We start from the raw sequence: 15,909 nt of genomic DNA on the forward strand, positions 1-15,909 counted from the left end.
ACAAGTGCAGGCAGAACTTTTGGGAGGTAAGTCTACATGTATACAAAGACCCTCAACAGCCCATGGATTCCCACAGTCCTCTGTGTGTGGCCTGACCCAGATGACAAAACTGCCTCTCATATCCTTCACACTGGCAGAGAGAAGCAGAAACAGAATATCATTTTGAAGTGTGACCAAAACCTTACATCAGCCCGAGCACTCAAACCACTGAACACGAAAAAAAGTAATCCTGCATGTGAGCTAAACAGCTAACAGCCTACTTCTTGCATGTCTTTTTCAACAGGAGCAGGCCCGCATGCTACAGATGGGTATCACTGGACCAGAGGGACATGTGCTGAGCAGGCCAGAAGAGGTACATCACACACATAAAGACAGTGTTCATATTACACACTAATTAGATTATTTTAAACATATAGTCATGAACATTTTAAATTTCCAAGTATAGTTGTTTTAATTTTAATCCACGATGGCGTTCTCAGACTGGTCGCCACACATTGTTCTTATTACACACATGTGGTTTTTCACACACATTAGAGGCGTTGGGTGAAAATTCTCCCAATTGTTGCTGCTAATGTTCCTTCAACAAACAGCAAAATGAAAGCCATGCTCTCAACTCAGCAAGTCCTCTGCCTTTAGCTTGACTGGGATTTTCCACTCTGTGGTGCGGCGGAGTGAAGCTGTCCCACCAGTCTCATAGTGTCATGCAGTTAAGTGGAGTCTTAAGAATCAAAAGCTTGGTAACATAATTTAATTGAGCAGAGGCCAAGCTGGATTAGTGTTTTATCAGTGTCTGGTGTCCTGTTTGGTTTTAATTTATTGGTTATTGGACCCAGGTTGAGCTTGTAGACTCAAACACAATAAATACAGAAGTGTTTGCGTCACTTTGAAAATTACAAACTACACATAGGAGACAGTCATCACATCTGGAGGCATGCCTGGCTTTCTACTGGTGACTTTTTTACCATGTCGTATCGAAAGTCGTTTCTTGTTTTGGCTCGCTGACTTCCACAAACATGGAAATATAGAAATGGGCTCATCATAAATGCACTCAATGTAAACTCAATGTAACTGAATGAACCTCTCCAGTTTATGATGTTAAAATTATAAGCTTCCACTTGTCATTTTGGTTCAAAATGAATTATTCAAATAATACAGCTCCAAAAATACATCATTTGCTGTGGTTCAGATACTTGAAGTTTATTTGAGAAAATCCTAATGGGAAAAACATTTCCAAGTCAACCACAATGTCCTGTCCCTTCTGTAGCTGGAGGCGGAGGCCGTGTTTCGTGCCATCACCATCGCCAGCCAAACCAACTGTCCTCTCTACGTGACCCGGGTCATGAGCAAGAGTGCTGCTGACATCATCTCGCAGGCCCGGAAAAAAGGTAAAGAGCAGTATTTAGATTTCACTGCACAATGCAGAATATGTTTATGTCCAATAAGCATTCGGCTCATTGAAAAAAACCAAAATGATTGTCTGAAATGATGCTGCACACCTAAAGACAAGACACAGGATGATGTGTTGTACACTCAAACAACGATTACAGGTTTTATTTTACAGGAAAGAATCTTCTCTCCCACCAGGTGAATAACAGCATCACCTGCAGATTGTACTATAAGAAATTGGATTAAAAGGAGCATCTGCTCTTTGACAGAAAAGATAATGTATATTGCTTGAGATTTATCTAATTTTTGAGTTTCATCTCAGGGCATTGGCCACTTTATTTCATGGAGATTGCAGTGCTTTAGCACATTGTGTATTAGATTAGAGTAGTAGCAGAGTAAAGGCTTTGCATCATCTCCAAGTAGTCTTCAATACATATGTTGCTCACAAAAATGAGACAAAACATGATGTTGATTCTTATCTTATGATATTGTTTTTTCATGCATTTCTCGTTTAGCTTATTTTTTGTGAAATCAGAAATACTGTAAAATGAAACTTTAAAACAATGTACAGTCAAGAAAAACAACATCATAGAATGACTACTTTGCTCTATATTCTTTTGTTCTGAATATTTCCTTGGTATTTTACTTCTGCTCATCTTTCTGTCTGATTTCTACGCCTATGCCCTTATAAGATGATTTTACTGTCTTTACTGAAGCTGCTGATGTACACAGACTTTAGCTCTGCTTGACATAATGAGAAAAGATGCTATCCTCCGAGGAATTTTCAGCTTTGTCATTCAGCTTTGTTCAGCTGTCACACAGACCATTCCTCACAGTCCCAGTAAAGAGCCAAGGTGAGCCGAGTGGCTCTCTGGCTGTGATGGATTGTGAAATATACAATTTTTGAGAATGGAACAGGAAAAACGGGAGAAGACAGAAAAGAAGTATGTGTGTTTGGACGTCTTTGGTGAAAGGCCACATGAGGTTTTAATAGTGCTGACCTCCGAAGGTACACACTTGTGTTTGACACCGTTGTTTGGATATATTCCTAAGATTTTACATTTAAACCAGGACAGACATCAAACAGTGAGGTGTCAGAGCAAAGGACCATGAAGAAACACTAAAGCAAGTGTAAGCGACAGGAATCAAACCCTGGCTCATCATGCATGGAAGAACAAGCTCAACTACAATTGAGCCAAAATGAAATTTGTGCATTGCCAAGGTTGATGTCTGGCACAAATTCGGTGTGGTTCCTCTCCTGCAAACACTCGGAAATAATTACCAAAGCTTTTAGTGGGATTAAACTGCTGACAAATTAATCAGGATTGATTGAATCACCAAAATAAATCAATTTTATGTGCTGTACATTTGATACTTTATTTTTAACGGTTCTTTCTTTCCCAGGAAATGTTGTGTTTGGGGAGCCAATCACAGCCAGCCTTGGGACTGACGGGACACATTACTGGAGCAAGAACTGGGCCAAAGCGGCTTCTTTTGTAACATCGCCTCCTCTCAGCCCTGATCCCACCACTCCAGACTATCTGAACACACTGCTGTCCAGGTACAAATCACAGCACCTCCCATTTGTATTTCACATGATATTATATCATCATCTGATATTACTATAGTGTACATAGATAACACAAGGCAAATACAGTACATTTTAACAAAAGGTTAGATTACTAATTAGCTCCATGGTTACCATACATGCAGGTATAGCAACCAACAATGACAGATTTAATTACAACACTTTTGTTGAAAAGCTTGCCTTTACTCTCCAACCCTTCCCTCATCAGAAGACATGAGGGAAGGGTCAAAAATAAGAAAGTCAAAAACAAGCTCCCACACACGGCCACTTCGACTGATAAAGACCCTTGAATAGAAATGTAGCTTGTAATAAATGTACCAAAAGTGTTGTCTATATTTAGGTGTACAAAGATTATCTTTGACAGTTAGATGAATGCATGAAAGTAAAGTTAGATTCTGGCGGACTTCATCTGGTAAGTGAGTTAGAGCGTCACATTGGAAACAGGAAACATTAGTAACGGTTTGTACTGAAAGAACAAACTCTGGCACAAGTCACATTTAAATCCCTCGCAGTCCTTGTTCTGTTTTGTTGGGCCTCTCCTGCTGAAGTAAATAAACATCTTTCTTTGTGATTGCAGAACTTTATTTTGTGCTGTGCTGGTGTGATTCCATCTTAACTCTGTATATGTGTGTGTCTTTGTTTTCCCAGTGGAGACCTGAGTGTGACTGGCAGTGCTCACTGCACCTTCAGCGTGTCCCAGAAGGCCATCGGCAAAGATGACTTCACTCAGATCCCAGAAGGTGTCAATGGAGTGGAGGAGAGGATGGGCCTCATCTGGGATAAAGCTGTGGTGAGAACTACTTAGGTTTTTTTTTTTTATTTCTCCATTTTTAAACTTTAGAAGAAGTAGACAGACAAAAAGCAAACAGATAATGGGAGCGGGACATGGAAATGTATTCTAGACTTTTACTTTCATCTTGATTTACTTGCTCCCTAACCTTTTTCTTTAAAGAAAATAATATTTTTTCAAAGCCTTAGCTTTGTTTTAAACCAGTCATCTCCAGTCTCTGTTCTGTGATGCTCAGTTTGACAGCCCTCTCATCTCTGCGGTTTCTATTTTTATTTTTTATTTTTATAAGGACGCTCTTGTTCTGTCTCCCTCCTTTTATCTGGCTTTCACAATTTCTCCCGACATTGCTCTCCTTAGCTATTCCTCTCTCTCTCCCTCCTCTCCCCAGCTTTATTTCAGTCTCTTGTTGTCACTGTCTCTGCTTTGCTCTATCCTTTCCTTTTCTATCTCCACATCTGTCCTTTCCTTCACCCTTTGGATACAGCACACTGCCCTCATTTTTCCCCCTTCCTTCTCTCTTGTTATCACTGCATCAGTGTACTGCTAGCAGACACAGGGTGTGTAGCTTTAGACAGCTGTTGAGTGCTGTGCTGCCTGTAAAAAAGGCTTTTTAAATCTTAAACTGAATCTATTTCCTTAGGGAAGTTACTTAAAACCCAAGCTCACTGCAAACTTGGACTGAATGCAGCCTTTTGAGGTGCTGGTAGGCGTATTTTTAAATTTTGTACAGAGCCAGGGTAGGTATTTTCCCCAGTTTCCAGCCTTTATGTTAAGCTAAGCTAATCGCTATAATGCACAGACATGAAAATGGTATGGATCTTCTCAGCTCACTCTTGGCTAGAAACCAAAGATCAAATATTCCTTTAATATCTTGCTCATAGTATCTGACGTCAGGTCATTTATAATTGACCATTTTATCAGTGGGATTAAGAAAAACACAACACAATACAACAAGATTAATCATTAAATGTAAGAAAGATGCATCATCTGAAGCTGTTTTTGTATTTAAATGTTGAAAGGAGAATGTCATCTAGATACAATCCAGCTAGAGCTACATATGGCCACGTAGCTAATCCATCTATATCTAGAAGCAAAACGCATTTCTATACGAGGTGAAGGGGCTACCGTTGTATCCAGGAAACCCTTTTTTGACAAATGCTTACTTTTCCCTGTTTTTGCTCGTTTCCCTCCCAGACTACAGGTAAGATGGACGAGAACATGTTTGTGGCAGTCACCAGCACCAATGCAGCTAAGATCCTGAACCTGTACCCTCGTAAGGGTCGGATCGCCGTGGGCTCTGACGCCGACCTGGTCATCTGGGACACAGACTCCATCCGCACCATCACTGCCAAGACACACAACTCGGTACGTACGGTGTGCAGTTCGTTCTTGTATTTGTGTCAAGTTTCAGTTAAATTCAGCTCACGATTAATGGAAGTTTCCTTTCAGTCCACTGTTCAGTAGAGCTGGAAATAATTTCAGCAAAAAGCTCAGCGTTCAGACTAGTCAAACTATATTGTTTCACACCCTCTCCGTCAGTCTTACTTGGCTAGAGTGGATGAATGCAGAGAGAAGTACACCAACATTGAGGAGACGTTGTCAGTGCTGTTATTATTACAGTAATCCTGGTGGCATCAATCTATATATTCTGTTGTGCAGAAATGTGATTGGCTGAATATAAGGGCTGGGGTCTGATTTTTAGGGTAAGAGTAAAGCAAAATATGAGATATGAGATAAGTTTCTACATCTGTGTGTGTGTGAAAGAGATAGAGAGAAAAAGAGAGAGGGAGAGAGAGAGAGAGAGTGAGAGTTAGGGAGAGAGAGCACATTTTTGAGCAGCTTCCAGAGAGCTCTCAGTTCCGCTGAACGGAAATGAAGTCTCAGTGGATGTTCACTGTTAATGCGACTCACACTGTACTTGCCACATGACCAGTTCTCAATGTAAAGTTAAGTTGTAAATCCATAAACCCTCGGCAATGGCTTGTAAAAAAAATATGGTTGGTTCAAATACACAGGTTTATCCAAATGCAACAAACACTGTGTCAGTGATGCAAACATTTTCCTAAATGCCCTGTACAGCTAACTGAAAGGGAATCCATGCGCTGTATAATCAAGAGGTATTTCCTTCCTCTATATCACATTTTCTTGAACAGATCATCCAAAATATTTTCAGGATTGGACAACCATAGTGGGTTTAAAGAATGTCAGTCATTGCACAGGGTTATGTAAGAGTGAATACTAATGTTTGAAATGCTTTCACAAACCCCGGACATTTGGAACATCTGCACGCAGTGCTTGTAGGAAAACCACTCATCTCAAACAGCTTTGGTCAAAAGACCTTTGATTTCACTCAACATGCAATCTGAATCAGAACTGGAAGTGTAGCTTGATTGCCATTTACTCCATCCTCCTCCTGTTCAATCCACTTTGCTTTTCTTTCCCAATTTCCATATATTCCTATTTAGAGAAATATATTGACCTGGCCACAATTTAACAAATTGAATAACAGACAAGCTATTGCCTGCTAGCGCTTTGAAAGTCTGGACCAATAGTCTGGACGCAATAACTTTCTTTATCATGTGTTCAAAGTTAAACAAGTGAAACCACATTACAAACAGGTGAAACTGTATTATCCCATTGCAGATGTTTTTTGTCCCCTCTCTGAGGGTCTGAGACAAGGGCCTCACAAAGACACACACACACACATCCTGTCTTACTCACACACATTTTACATGAACGCTGTGTGTACAGTCCACCTGGCACATGTGAGTAATGAGGTTTCTACCATTACACAGACATTAGAGGATCCAGAACAGGCCACTCGGCAGCATAGGAAGTGTCCGCACAGGAAATGAAGGCTTTACCAGCCTAGCACAAATTCTGCTTATACACACAAATACATGAGTGAGGGAAGAATACATTTACTAACAATGTGTGTTGAAGTGAAATTAGTAGATTTTAAATTTCCCTGGCGTAAAGGCCTAATGTTGGTTGTTTAGTAGGAGAGAAAAAACATCGCTCTGTCTCCAGATGAAGGAATGGAAAAGAGACAGAGAGAACTAAGGACTAATAATATGTCTTCTCCAAATGTGGAGTACATCCACTGAGGATCCGTGGGTTCTTACATAATGATGTCACCCTTTCATTTCCTGCTGGTCGTCCTTCCAGATGAAATAACAAGAGAGAGCACGGCAGCTCCCAGTTCTAATAAATCCACCTTAATGGATGGTTTGATGCCTGGCCAAACAGGAGCGTCCCTGTTTACCAGCACACTTTGTTGGGGAATGTCTTCCCCTGTTGAGTAAATATAATTTAGACTGTGCTGTGTCTTAGTTTGTTATCAGTAAACCAACATCTGCTCTGGATTGCTTGTTGTTGTCAACCAAAAAAAGACATAGATGCATGTAAGGATATTCTGACACATAGACAAGAACAGGCAGCAGCAACAACACACACACACACACACACTCGGCTTAGTCATGACATCATGTTTGGCATGCAGTAAGTCTTAGTTATGTCCTGTTCTGGCCTGAATTTGGACGGCAGCAGAAAACAGGGCCGTGTGCAGAGGAAATGAGCAACAATGGAATGAGGGGAGGGGACCATCACAGATCACAAACATGTCGAAAAAAGAAAGTTGGCACAAGGGAAATTGGAGGAGGATGAATAGCACACAGGGTTGGCAAAACTCAAGGGATTACATAAATCAAGCAAGAAAGGGTGAGGGAGAGAAGGACAGAGGCTGAGACACAGGCATAGAAAGAGGAATAAATCAACAAAGGAGAGGGACAACTGGAGAGTGAGAGGAAGGGAAAGAGAGGCATTCAGATCAAGCTGGATGATGGCAGCTGTTTGTACATGCCAAACAGACAAGTGTAAGAAACAAGGTGATGAATGATAAAGAATGGGAGAAAGAGCATGTGGGATTAAGAGAGGGTTCAGGAGAAAGAGAGTGTATGCCTCCACTTCTTGCCTCGTCGTCCATCCTCCCACAGCTCCCCCTGTTGTTGTCTTCCTCACCTCCTCCATCCCTTCATCAGTTCTTCAAGGGAAGGTTCAAAATTAAATTTTATTGATCAAATTTGACTAAAGCCCCATGACAAATTAATTAAAACCTCCACTCTGTTCATTCTTACTATCAGTGGAGTTATTTGTTCAACCATTGCGTCAGTGCTTCTTTAATAAACATTATGTGTCTTTTCTTAGAGCTCTGTAACTTCTTGTGATTCATAGTTTGAATTTGTTCCCTATTGTTCCTCCTCCTGTTAATTTTAAACAGTGTGTCCACCTTAAAAACATTGATATGAGACAAGTCAGGCTTGTTTGACAGGATGTTCTATTGAGGGCTTAAGGTGAAGTTTTTCCTCTCTTTTTCTATGAATTTGTATTTCTATGTTTTGTAAGAACACATGTCTTTTGATATGAATATGGTGCCCATGTACTTGTGCTGCTTCACAAGTAACAATCATTTTCTATTTGTGCTTTAGGCTGCTGAGTACAATGTCTTTGAGGGCATGGAGCTGCGTGGAGCCCCACTAGTGGTGATTTGCCAGGGGAAGATTATTCTGGAAGATGGGAACCTGCATGTCACCTCCGGCGTGGGTCGCTTCATTCCCTGCACTCCCTACCCTGACTTTGCCTACAAGCGTGTTAAAGCCAGGAAGCAGGTAAATATAGGTTTTACAGCGAACCTCCTTATACAGCAATCATTTTGTGGAGGCAGTTGTCATATCTTTGAACGGTGTGTAAGGGTATGTCCTTTTTGAAAGGCAAACACTGATACTGTAGATTGTACAGTGCAAAGCTAAGTTGAACTGCTGAACAGATAAAGAATAATAGAATAAAAACCACAACAATACCCACTTAGCACCAAAGACGTTTCAGAAATAAAGGTGATGGAAGGAAGAATATTTGTTGCTTTAGATAATCACATTTACAAATGACACACACACAATGCAGTGAGAGAAGATTAGGAGAAAATAAGGGAAGGTGGAAGGTAGCAGTCAAGGTTTTTTGGATTGGAAGCGAGGAAGTTACTTATGGAGTTTGGGGAAAAAAGAGGGTGGGAAGGATGAAGGCAGTGAAGTGGGATGTGGGGGAGATACAGTAAGTCTGACATCAGCCTCGAAGGTTCAGCCACAGGGCGCTGGCTGCGCTTTTACACTGCAGTGTAAAAGGTCCATGCAGTGAGGGTGGTCGAGGCCTTGTCATCATGGTTTTTAAAAGGATATGGTGAGTTTGGATTAAGATAACTTTCCAGGGCAGACCTACCGCATACAGTCAAAGGGTTACTCAAGTCTACAGTTAAAATGAGTCCCAAACTCACAATTTACTGTTGTCTCACAAGATTGATCTGATTCTAAAAGCTATTTAGGAATGTTGCTTCTATAACAGGAAAGGCCACAAGGTTGCCAAAGGGTTTGCAAAGACTTTGCTGTTACAGAAACGTTACAGGCTCAGTCTCAGCAGCAGCCAATGTGTCCACAGGTCGGCAGAATAAATATTTAATAATATAGACTGTTATCACAGTATAAAATCTGTATCTACGCATGACAGTTTGTTAGAAATAAAGAAATGTCTTGTGTCACACATTCATCAAAAGTAATATATTAAGTTTCAAATAGAAATAATACTGTTGTTCGTTATATGGTACGCAAACCTGTTTCTTCAAAACCATTTCAATATATTTAATTGAGAAATAACATTGTAAGCGAGAAGTGTGACGTTACATCAATTGAAAAACGAGCATCACACCTTCAAGTAATGAATTGACAATAAGTTATGAAATATATTACAGGAATATGAGTGCATATATTCATAGCAGTCATATTCCTGTACACTACAAATGCCTCTTTAAAACATTTTGTTCGAGTACACACTGGTGGCACCGACCAACACAGACGTTCATCATCAGACAAAAAGGAATAAAAAAAGGACATTCCTATCTCCTCCACAGTGTTAAGAGTTAACCCCATTTAACCATTTGATTTACAACAATTTAAACTCAAAGCAGGCCCCGCTGCCTGTTCTCTTGCCGTCTTACTTATAGGCCAAAAATCTCATTGTTCAACCATTTCCTAATTTGCAGCTGGCTGGTGATGAGAAAATGGAGCTGTAGTAACAGTGTGCTGTTTATCTTGGTAGCAGTCACTGTTATGCTTTCTTCATTCACAGATGTCTCTTTTTAACTCTTGACAGAGCTCCCAAGATTCCACTGAGTCACAGCACTGACAGACAGACAGACAGACAGACAGACAGACAGACAGACAATGGCTTGTTCATTACTAGCATAAAGTTTGAACTTGCTTTGAGAACATATGAATACTGTATGTTGTGCTTTTTCAGCTCCAGTCTGTGAAAGGGTTTGCTTACTTTGTGTGCGTCAGTGTGGATGTGTAAATCTGGAACTGGTTCTCGGCAGGAAAAAGGCCCTCTGAAAAATGCATAAATAATTCAGACACAAACAGTTGCACAAACAACCATATAATGCTAAACAGGTGTGGACTTGGTTGCATTAAATCTTTTGTGATACTAAACCATAATGTCTCTCTTTGTTCTCCCCCATCCTTTCTTCTTCTTCTTGTGCTCCTCTATTTCTCTCTTCACCACCTCCATCTCTGCTCTTGTTGTTTGTCCTGTAGCTGGCCGTCCTGAGGGCAGTGCCCAGGGGAATGTACGACGGCCCGGTGTCTGAATTCTCCATGTCCCGTGGTGGTACCCCCTCGGCCTCTGCGCGTACCTCTCCCACCAAACAGCCCGTCAGAAACCTGCACCAGTCCGGATTTAGTCTAGCAGGTAACCCTGCACCATGCGGTGAGCCCAGCTTCTTAATACAACCCCCAGACCTCTATCACCCAGTCCTTCCTTTCATCTGTTTTGGGTCTGTATTGATTTATACTGTATGTGGAAACATCAAAGGAGGATGCATGTGCGTCAGTCGATCCACCATCACGCCCCCCTTTTATGTCAAACTCAGCTATTACAGTACTTCATGCTGTGAAGGACAACAGTCATGTGAATTTTAGCATGTTGTTGCTCCTCATGAATGATGCATTCACAGTCCATCGCAATAAGTCTGTAGAGTAACTAATAATCTGTCATTATCCTGTTTTCATACTTGATGATGTGCACAGTATGGCATGCATTTGTCTGCAGTATATCACCCTCCTTTGGAAAATGGTTTATACACTGTTTATATGATAATTTGTCTGTTTATGCATGTCATTACGCCGGCTTCCTTAGGTCCTTTGAGTTTAATGAGTCACAATGCCGACAGCATTAACTTAGATTTATGTACACAATCAGTTAGAGTTGGCTGTTTTTCTGTTTTTGCTTTAGTGTGGTTTGACATGAAGTCAACATTACCCCAAATTAAAACCATACAAACTGTACTTGCGACCCATAGTCGTCTATGATGTGGCTATATTTTACATATTTTTAGATTAATTAGCATTCAAGATAGGAGCCCTGTACTTTTAGCTTAATCTCCCCAACTCAGTTAGATCAGTTGTTCTCTTGAATGACTCATCTCTAAAAAATGCACGTTAAATCCCTTTCTCCCACTGAATCCCTCTCTTATAGGATCTCACACCTCAAATAAAATACTTTTGATTACTCTTTAAGACACTGTGACCTCTAACTGCAGCCTGTTTGTACTGTAATGTCAAGCTACAGTCGAAAATTAAGTTCTTGTAAGTCACGCTGGATATGAATTTTGGCCCAAGGCCTAGAACATACTGCGTACAAAGTTTCAGTCCAGGCATCTGGACAAGGTCTATTAAGAAAGCCTATCTAATGTGAGAGATCACACTATGTATTCACATTCAACATCTGTTCCATTAGGCCGAGCTGCTGAGTGACAGTCTGATTGTGCCCATGTGTTAAGGTCAGCATTGGATTATCTTAGACTTAGCAAACTAATGTGAGAAATAGTTTTTGTCAGTCTACCAAAGAGGGAAACTTTGCACAAATGGTAAAATCAGATAGTCAGTGTTTCCACTGTTTTATAGTCAAACAGAGCAGCCATAGCTGTTACTGTAGCTAGTCCTTCTGTCCTCACTGACAGACTAAATGTGTCCATGTAAATCAAGGAGAGCAACCTCTTTTAACCCGGACAGAACACAGCTGTACTCGCCATGGTACTGGCTACCTTTGTGAATTTGTGTATTATTTTTATAACTCGTTTGATTGGAGAAGTCCACAGAATGGTGTTTAGCCTTTGGCAGTATTGAGCAACCTGTCTTTACAAGCGTAGCTGATGTGTGATACCTCATCCATGAAAAAGGAAGGTGACCTCTGCTGGAAAGAATTTCCACATTTGAGTACATGAATTTAGAGGGGAGTAAAGCTGCTCCTGCTTTCCCAGGCTTTGTAATGGTTATGTGCGTGCACTCTTGCATGTGTGTATATGTGTGAATACTCCCAGAATGAGTCAGTCTCCTATCTATTTTAGTTTTTCCAGGGCCACCACCTGCAGAACTAATTTATTTGTCTGGAAGGAGATGGGAAGGATTGTTTGCTTAGATGCAGTGTATCATAGTCTGACATCATTCTATTTTCCATTTATGTATGCCCAGGCTCATCCTTTGGAAACACCATGCTTTATGTCAAACTGTAGCTTCTTTTGTTAATGTTTCAGCAGCACTCAAACAGCGCAGGGTCTGCTGAAATTTGCACTCCCCTGTCACCTCAGTGACACATGCCATTTATCATAGACAATAATAATGTGTCATGAACAACTTTAGTGCCTGGAAAGTAATAATGTGAGTGTATGACAACACAGAATACACAATAAGATCACAACATAATCATAATAAAAGACATTAGGATTTGTAGCAATAACTTGAATTTTAAATCATGCTGTGTTCATTTCTCCTCAGACTAGCATTGAGTACAAACCACTGTGTTTTAAAAGTGCCTCTTTAATTCTCTCTTTCTCCTGGTTTTCAATCTGGCCTTCTTGTTCTTTCTTCCTGCTGCCTCATGGACGCTTTGCTCTTTTCTTTCCATTAAACTTTATCTTTCTCTCCTTTTCTCTCCATCCAGCTCCCCCCACCCCAGATGACATCCCCATCAGGCCTGCTGGCCGGCGTATCGTAGTGCCGCCTGGTGGTCGTTCCAACATCACATCCCTCAGTTAAACAGCAGGAAGACGAGGGACGCATTCAGAAAACGACAGCAGCCAGAGTGCAGGATTGAGGGTGGGAGGGAGGGAGGGAGGGAGGGAGGGAAAAGGGGAGGGAGGGAGGAGGAGATGCAGAGGACCATGATTAGTTAAAAGTTAAAAGAGCAAAACACTGAATCCTCATGCCTTACCTGTCACAATGCTACCTTGCTCAGTTGAGAACAGTATCCCTTTTCCTGCGGGGATTTGAACCCAACCAATGTATTTAAGTGGTTTGGAATTGCTACTAAAGAATAAATTACCACCAAAGCACAATACACATGACCAGTCTTAGCCTCACTTCTTCTCTGTATAGAATACACCACAAATGCAGTGAAAACGTGCGCACTTGGTGCTTTGGTAATGGAAAAATACACCAGTAAAACCATCACATTCAACCCAGAAAGAAAACAAACTGTTCTTGAAAGGAAAATGGATACCGCTTTTCTCAAAATGATGCTATGGTTCTTTCATCCTGTTTGGCTTTCAATGTCACCCTCTTTTCAGTAGCCTGCTTTCTCCATAGTCAGCTAAACATAACATTAGATCCCACGTTAGCCATGTATTACCATGCAGTACCATTGATTAGCTCTAGGTGGCATTGTATATACGGTAGATGTAATGTAGCTTTGTGAATGATGTTGTTGCAGCCTGTTTGGGTTTATTGGACCAAGTAAAAGGTATTTATCAAATCTCAGAGCAGGAGTGCTGTTAGACATGGAGCTGCATGGGCCACATCGACATGGGTGACGTGATCCTTGATCCTTTAGCCCTCCTCCTCTGAGGTGCTTGATGAATACCATCCACATGATGTATTGATTGCATAATTCTTGATGTTAAAAAAAGGAAGATAAATTTGTGAAGACAAAAGATAAGAAAAAAATTAATTTGAAAGGCTTTTACTATTCTTTATCCCCAAAAGGTTTATGTCAGTTTTTATTTCCTGCACTCCATCATGGCTCTATACAAAAGAACATTGTAAGAATCCGTCCTTTGCATTTGCTCCTAGCTTATTGCCTGCTCCTGTCATCCTGAAATCATCTTGTGGAGGAGAACAGTAGGAAAAAAGATAAAAACCTGTTCACAAGAAGTACAAATAAACTCAACTGTCCCTTGTAGCTCAACCGTAACTTGTAATGAAGAGCTTTGCAAATTGAGGGCAAAAAAAAAAAAAAAGAACAAAAAACAGATGCAATGAAATGAATAAGTAACAAAAACCTGCTTTCAGATAACATCACTTCACCTCTGGCTTTACTTTTTCATTGCTGACAAACTAGGCTCTCATTTTAGGACAAGGGGAAGACCATCCATCCCTTGTCATCCCAACATAACCCTCTAACGCAGTCTTGACCAATACTAATTCAACATCAGCCTGAATATAACTGGGTCCAATTAAGTTTAAACACTCTGATTGTGTTGCGGGGCACTTAGAGCTCTTTGTTATGTCTCTGCTGTTTTCTGACAGGGCAGAGGGTTGCGGTTTTGTTGTGTCCCACTGTGGGGGAGGGAGGGGAGGAGATGGCGTTTTTATTTGGCAGTGGTGTGGCAATCTGAGGCAGGCACAAGTGGTGGTTTGTTGTATTTATGTTAGTTTGACAACCTTTATTATTGTTTTTATGTTGGTTCTTTTTTACTGTTGTATCAAAACCCAGAGATGGCAGGTCAAAAATAAGGTGTGTTGTGGAGGTATGATTTGTTTCCTGAATAAACATGAGTTGCAACTGACTGACTGAGATCTCTTATTATATTATTATTATAAGTATGCACCAAAGAAAATTAAGGTTTATATAAATAGTCATTATTAATGTATAGAAAGAGACCTCAATTTACAGGCTTCACATCATTTGTGTAAATGTAAGGCTATATTTTTTATATTGAATCATATATTGCATCAGGTTGGATTTGTGACTTTGGTACTGAAATAGCTCTGTAAATTCAACTGCATACAGTTCATCATGTATTCTTAACACCATCCAGGCAGATTAACTTTACATGTCAAGTCTCTCCTATAATTTGTATAAAACACCATTACTCATTTCTGAATAAATCAAAATTGACCCCACAGCGCCATATCTCCGTATCAACATCTTTTCTGGGTGTTTATATGCTATAGTTTCCACTTTATTGGACACTATATCTCTCTGTATATTCAGTCTATGAACAGCCCATTTATTTAGACAGTGAGTCATGGCTGTGACTGACTGTGTGAACAATTCAGACAGAGTTGAGAGGTTTTAGTTAAATGAGCACCAGCATCAGTTCCAGCATCTCTTAGACACTCACCCTCCTTTCGTATAGTTTCCCAAATGTGGTGAGTCCGCCAGACATATCAGATGTCAGATCTGTAACAATTCTAATAAAAAAGAAGATACATTTGAGTCCTTATAAAAAAACCCTCTCTTAACACTGGATCAACAGCTTAAGATCCTCTGCAACAGACTAGTATGCTATTTTGATGCAATCCATGTGGCGGCCGCCAGGGGCAGCACTGAGCAGCACTACACTGCTCCAGAGCGTAGAAGAACACCTGCACTCAAGTTGTGTTTTGATATTTTACAGCTGGCTGACACCAGCAAAAAATCTTCGTAACTGATTCTGACAATTTCACCTGTCAGGCGGTTAGTTCATATTTTAAACATTTGTTCAATGAGCAACTTAAGTAACGCTAAATGCCTGTTATGGAGGCTAAAAGTGTCTATAAAAAGTTGCTTTTTCGCCAGTGTTAGCTAATTCAACCGACCTATGGCAACATGGTGGCATCACTAACGTTAACACGCACCTGCGTATAAACGAGCCAACGAGGAGTTTCACCTCAAGGTAATTTTTATTCATATTGTGACATTTATTGTTTTTTTCATTCAAGCCAATAATGAATACAATTAGAGAGAAATTACTGAGCTGTACATTGCTTGGTTTTTGCTAAAGTGTGATAGTTTGTAACGTTGGCCTGGCCCTGGTCAGTCCCTTAAAAAAAGTTAGGGT

The 15,909-nt window shown here is 40.5% G+C and overlaps 1 protein-coding gene across 3 annotated transcripts in view; it reads left to right on the plus strand.

Moving 5' to 3' along the window:
• The window catches only part of dpysl3 (dihydropyrimidinase like 3), a 37,705-nt gene extending 24,755 nt beyond the window's left edge, over positions 1-12,950 (plus strand). For 2 of the 3 annotated variants that reach the window (XM_070918109.1, XM_070918111.1), the window contains exons 7-14: positions 284-352; positions 1,265-1,385; positions 2,791-2,947; positions 3,623-3,764; positions 4,959-5,129; positions 8,252-8,431; positions 10,406-10,577; positions 12,810-12,950. In XM_070918109.1, coding sequence (XP_070774210.1) covers positions 284-352; positions 1,265-1,385; positions 2,791-2,947; positions 3,623-3,764; positions 4,959-5,129; positions 8,252-8,431; positions 10,406-10,577; positions 12,810-12,904 — 1,107 coding nt within the window. In that variant the 3' untranslated portion in view covers positions 12,905-12,950. The remainder of the gene's footprint in view (positions 1-283; positions 353-1,264; positions 1,386-2,790; positions 2,948-3,622; positions 3,765-4,958; positions 5,130-8,251; positions 8,432-10,405; positions 10,578-12,809) is intronic. The other variant, XM_070918110.1, reaches the window with a different exon arrangement.
• Positions 12,951-15,909: the final 2,959 nt, after the last annotated feature.

This window comes from Enoplosus armatus, chromosome 13 (assembly GCF_043641665.1).
Source record: "Enoplosus armatus isolate fEnoArm2 chromosome 13, fEnoArm2.hap1, whole genome shotgun sequence".
Lineage (NCBI taxonomy): Eukaryota > Metazoa > Chordata > Actinopteri > Centrarchiformes > Enoplosidae > Enoplosus > Enoplosus armatus.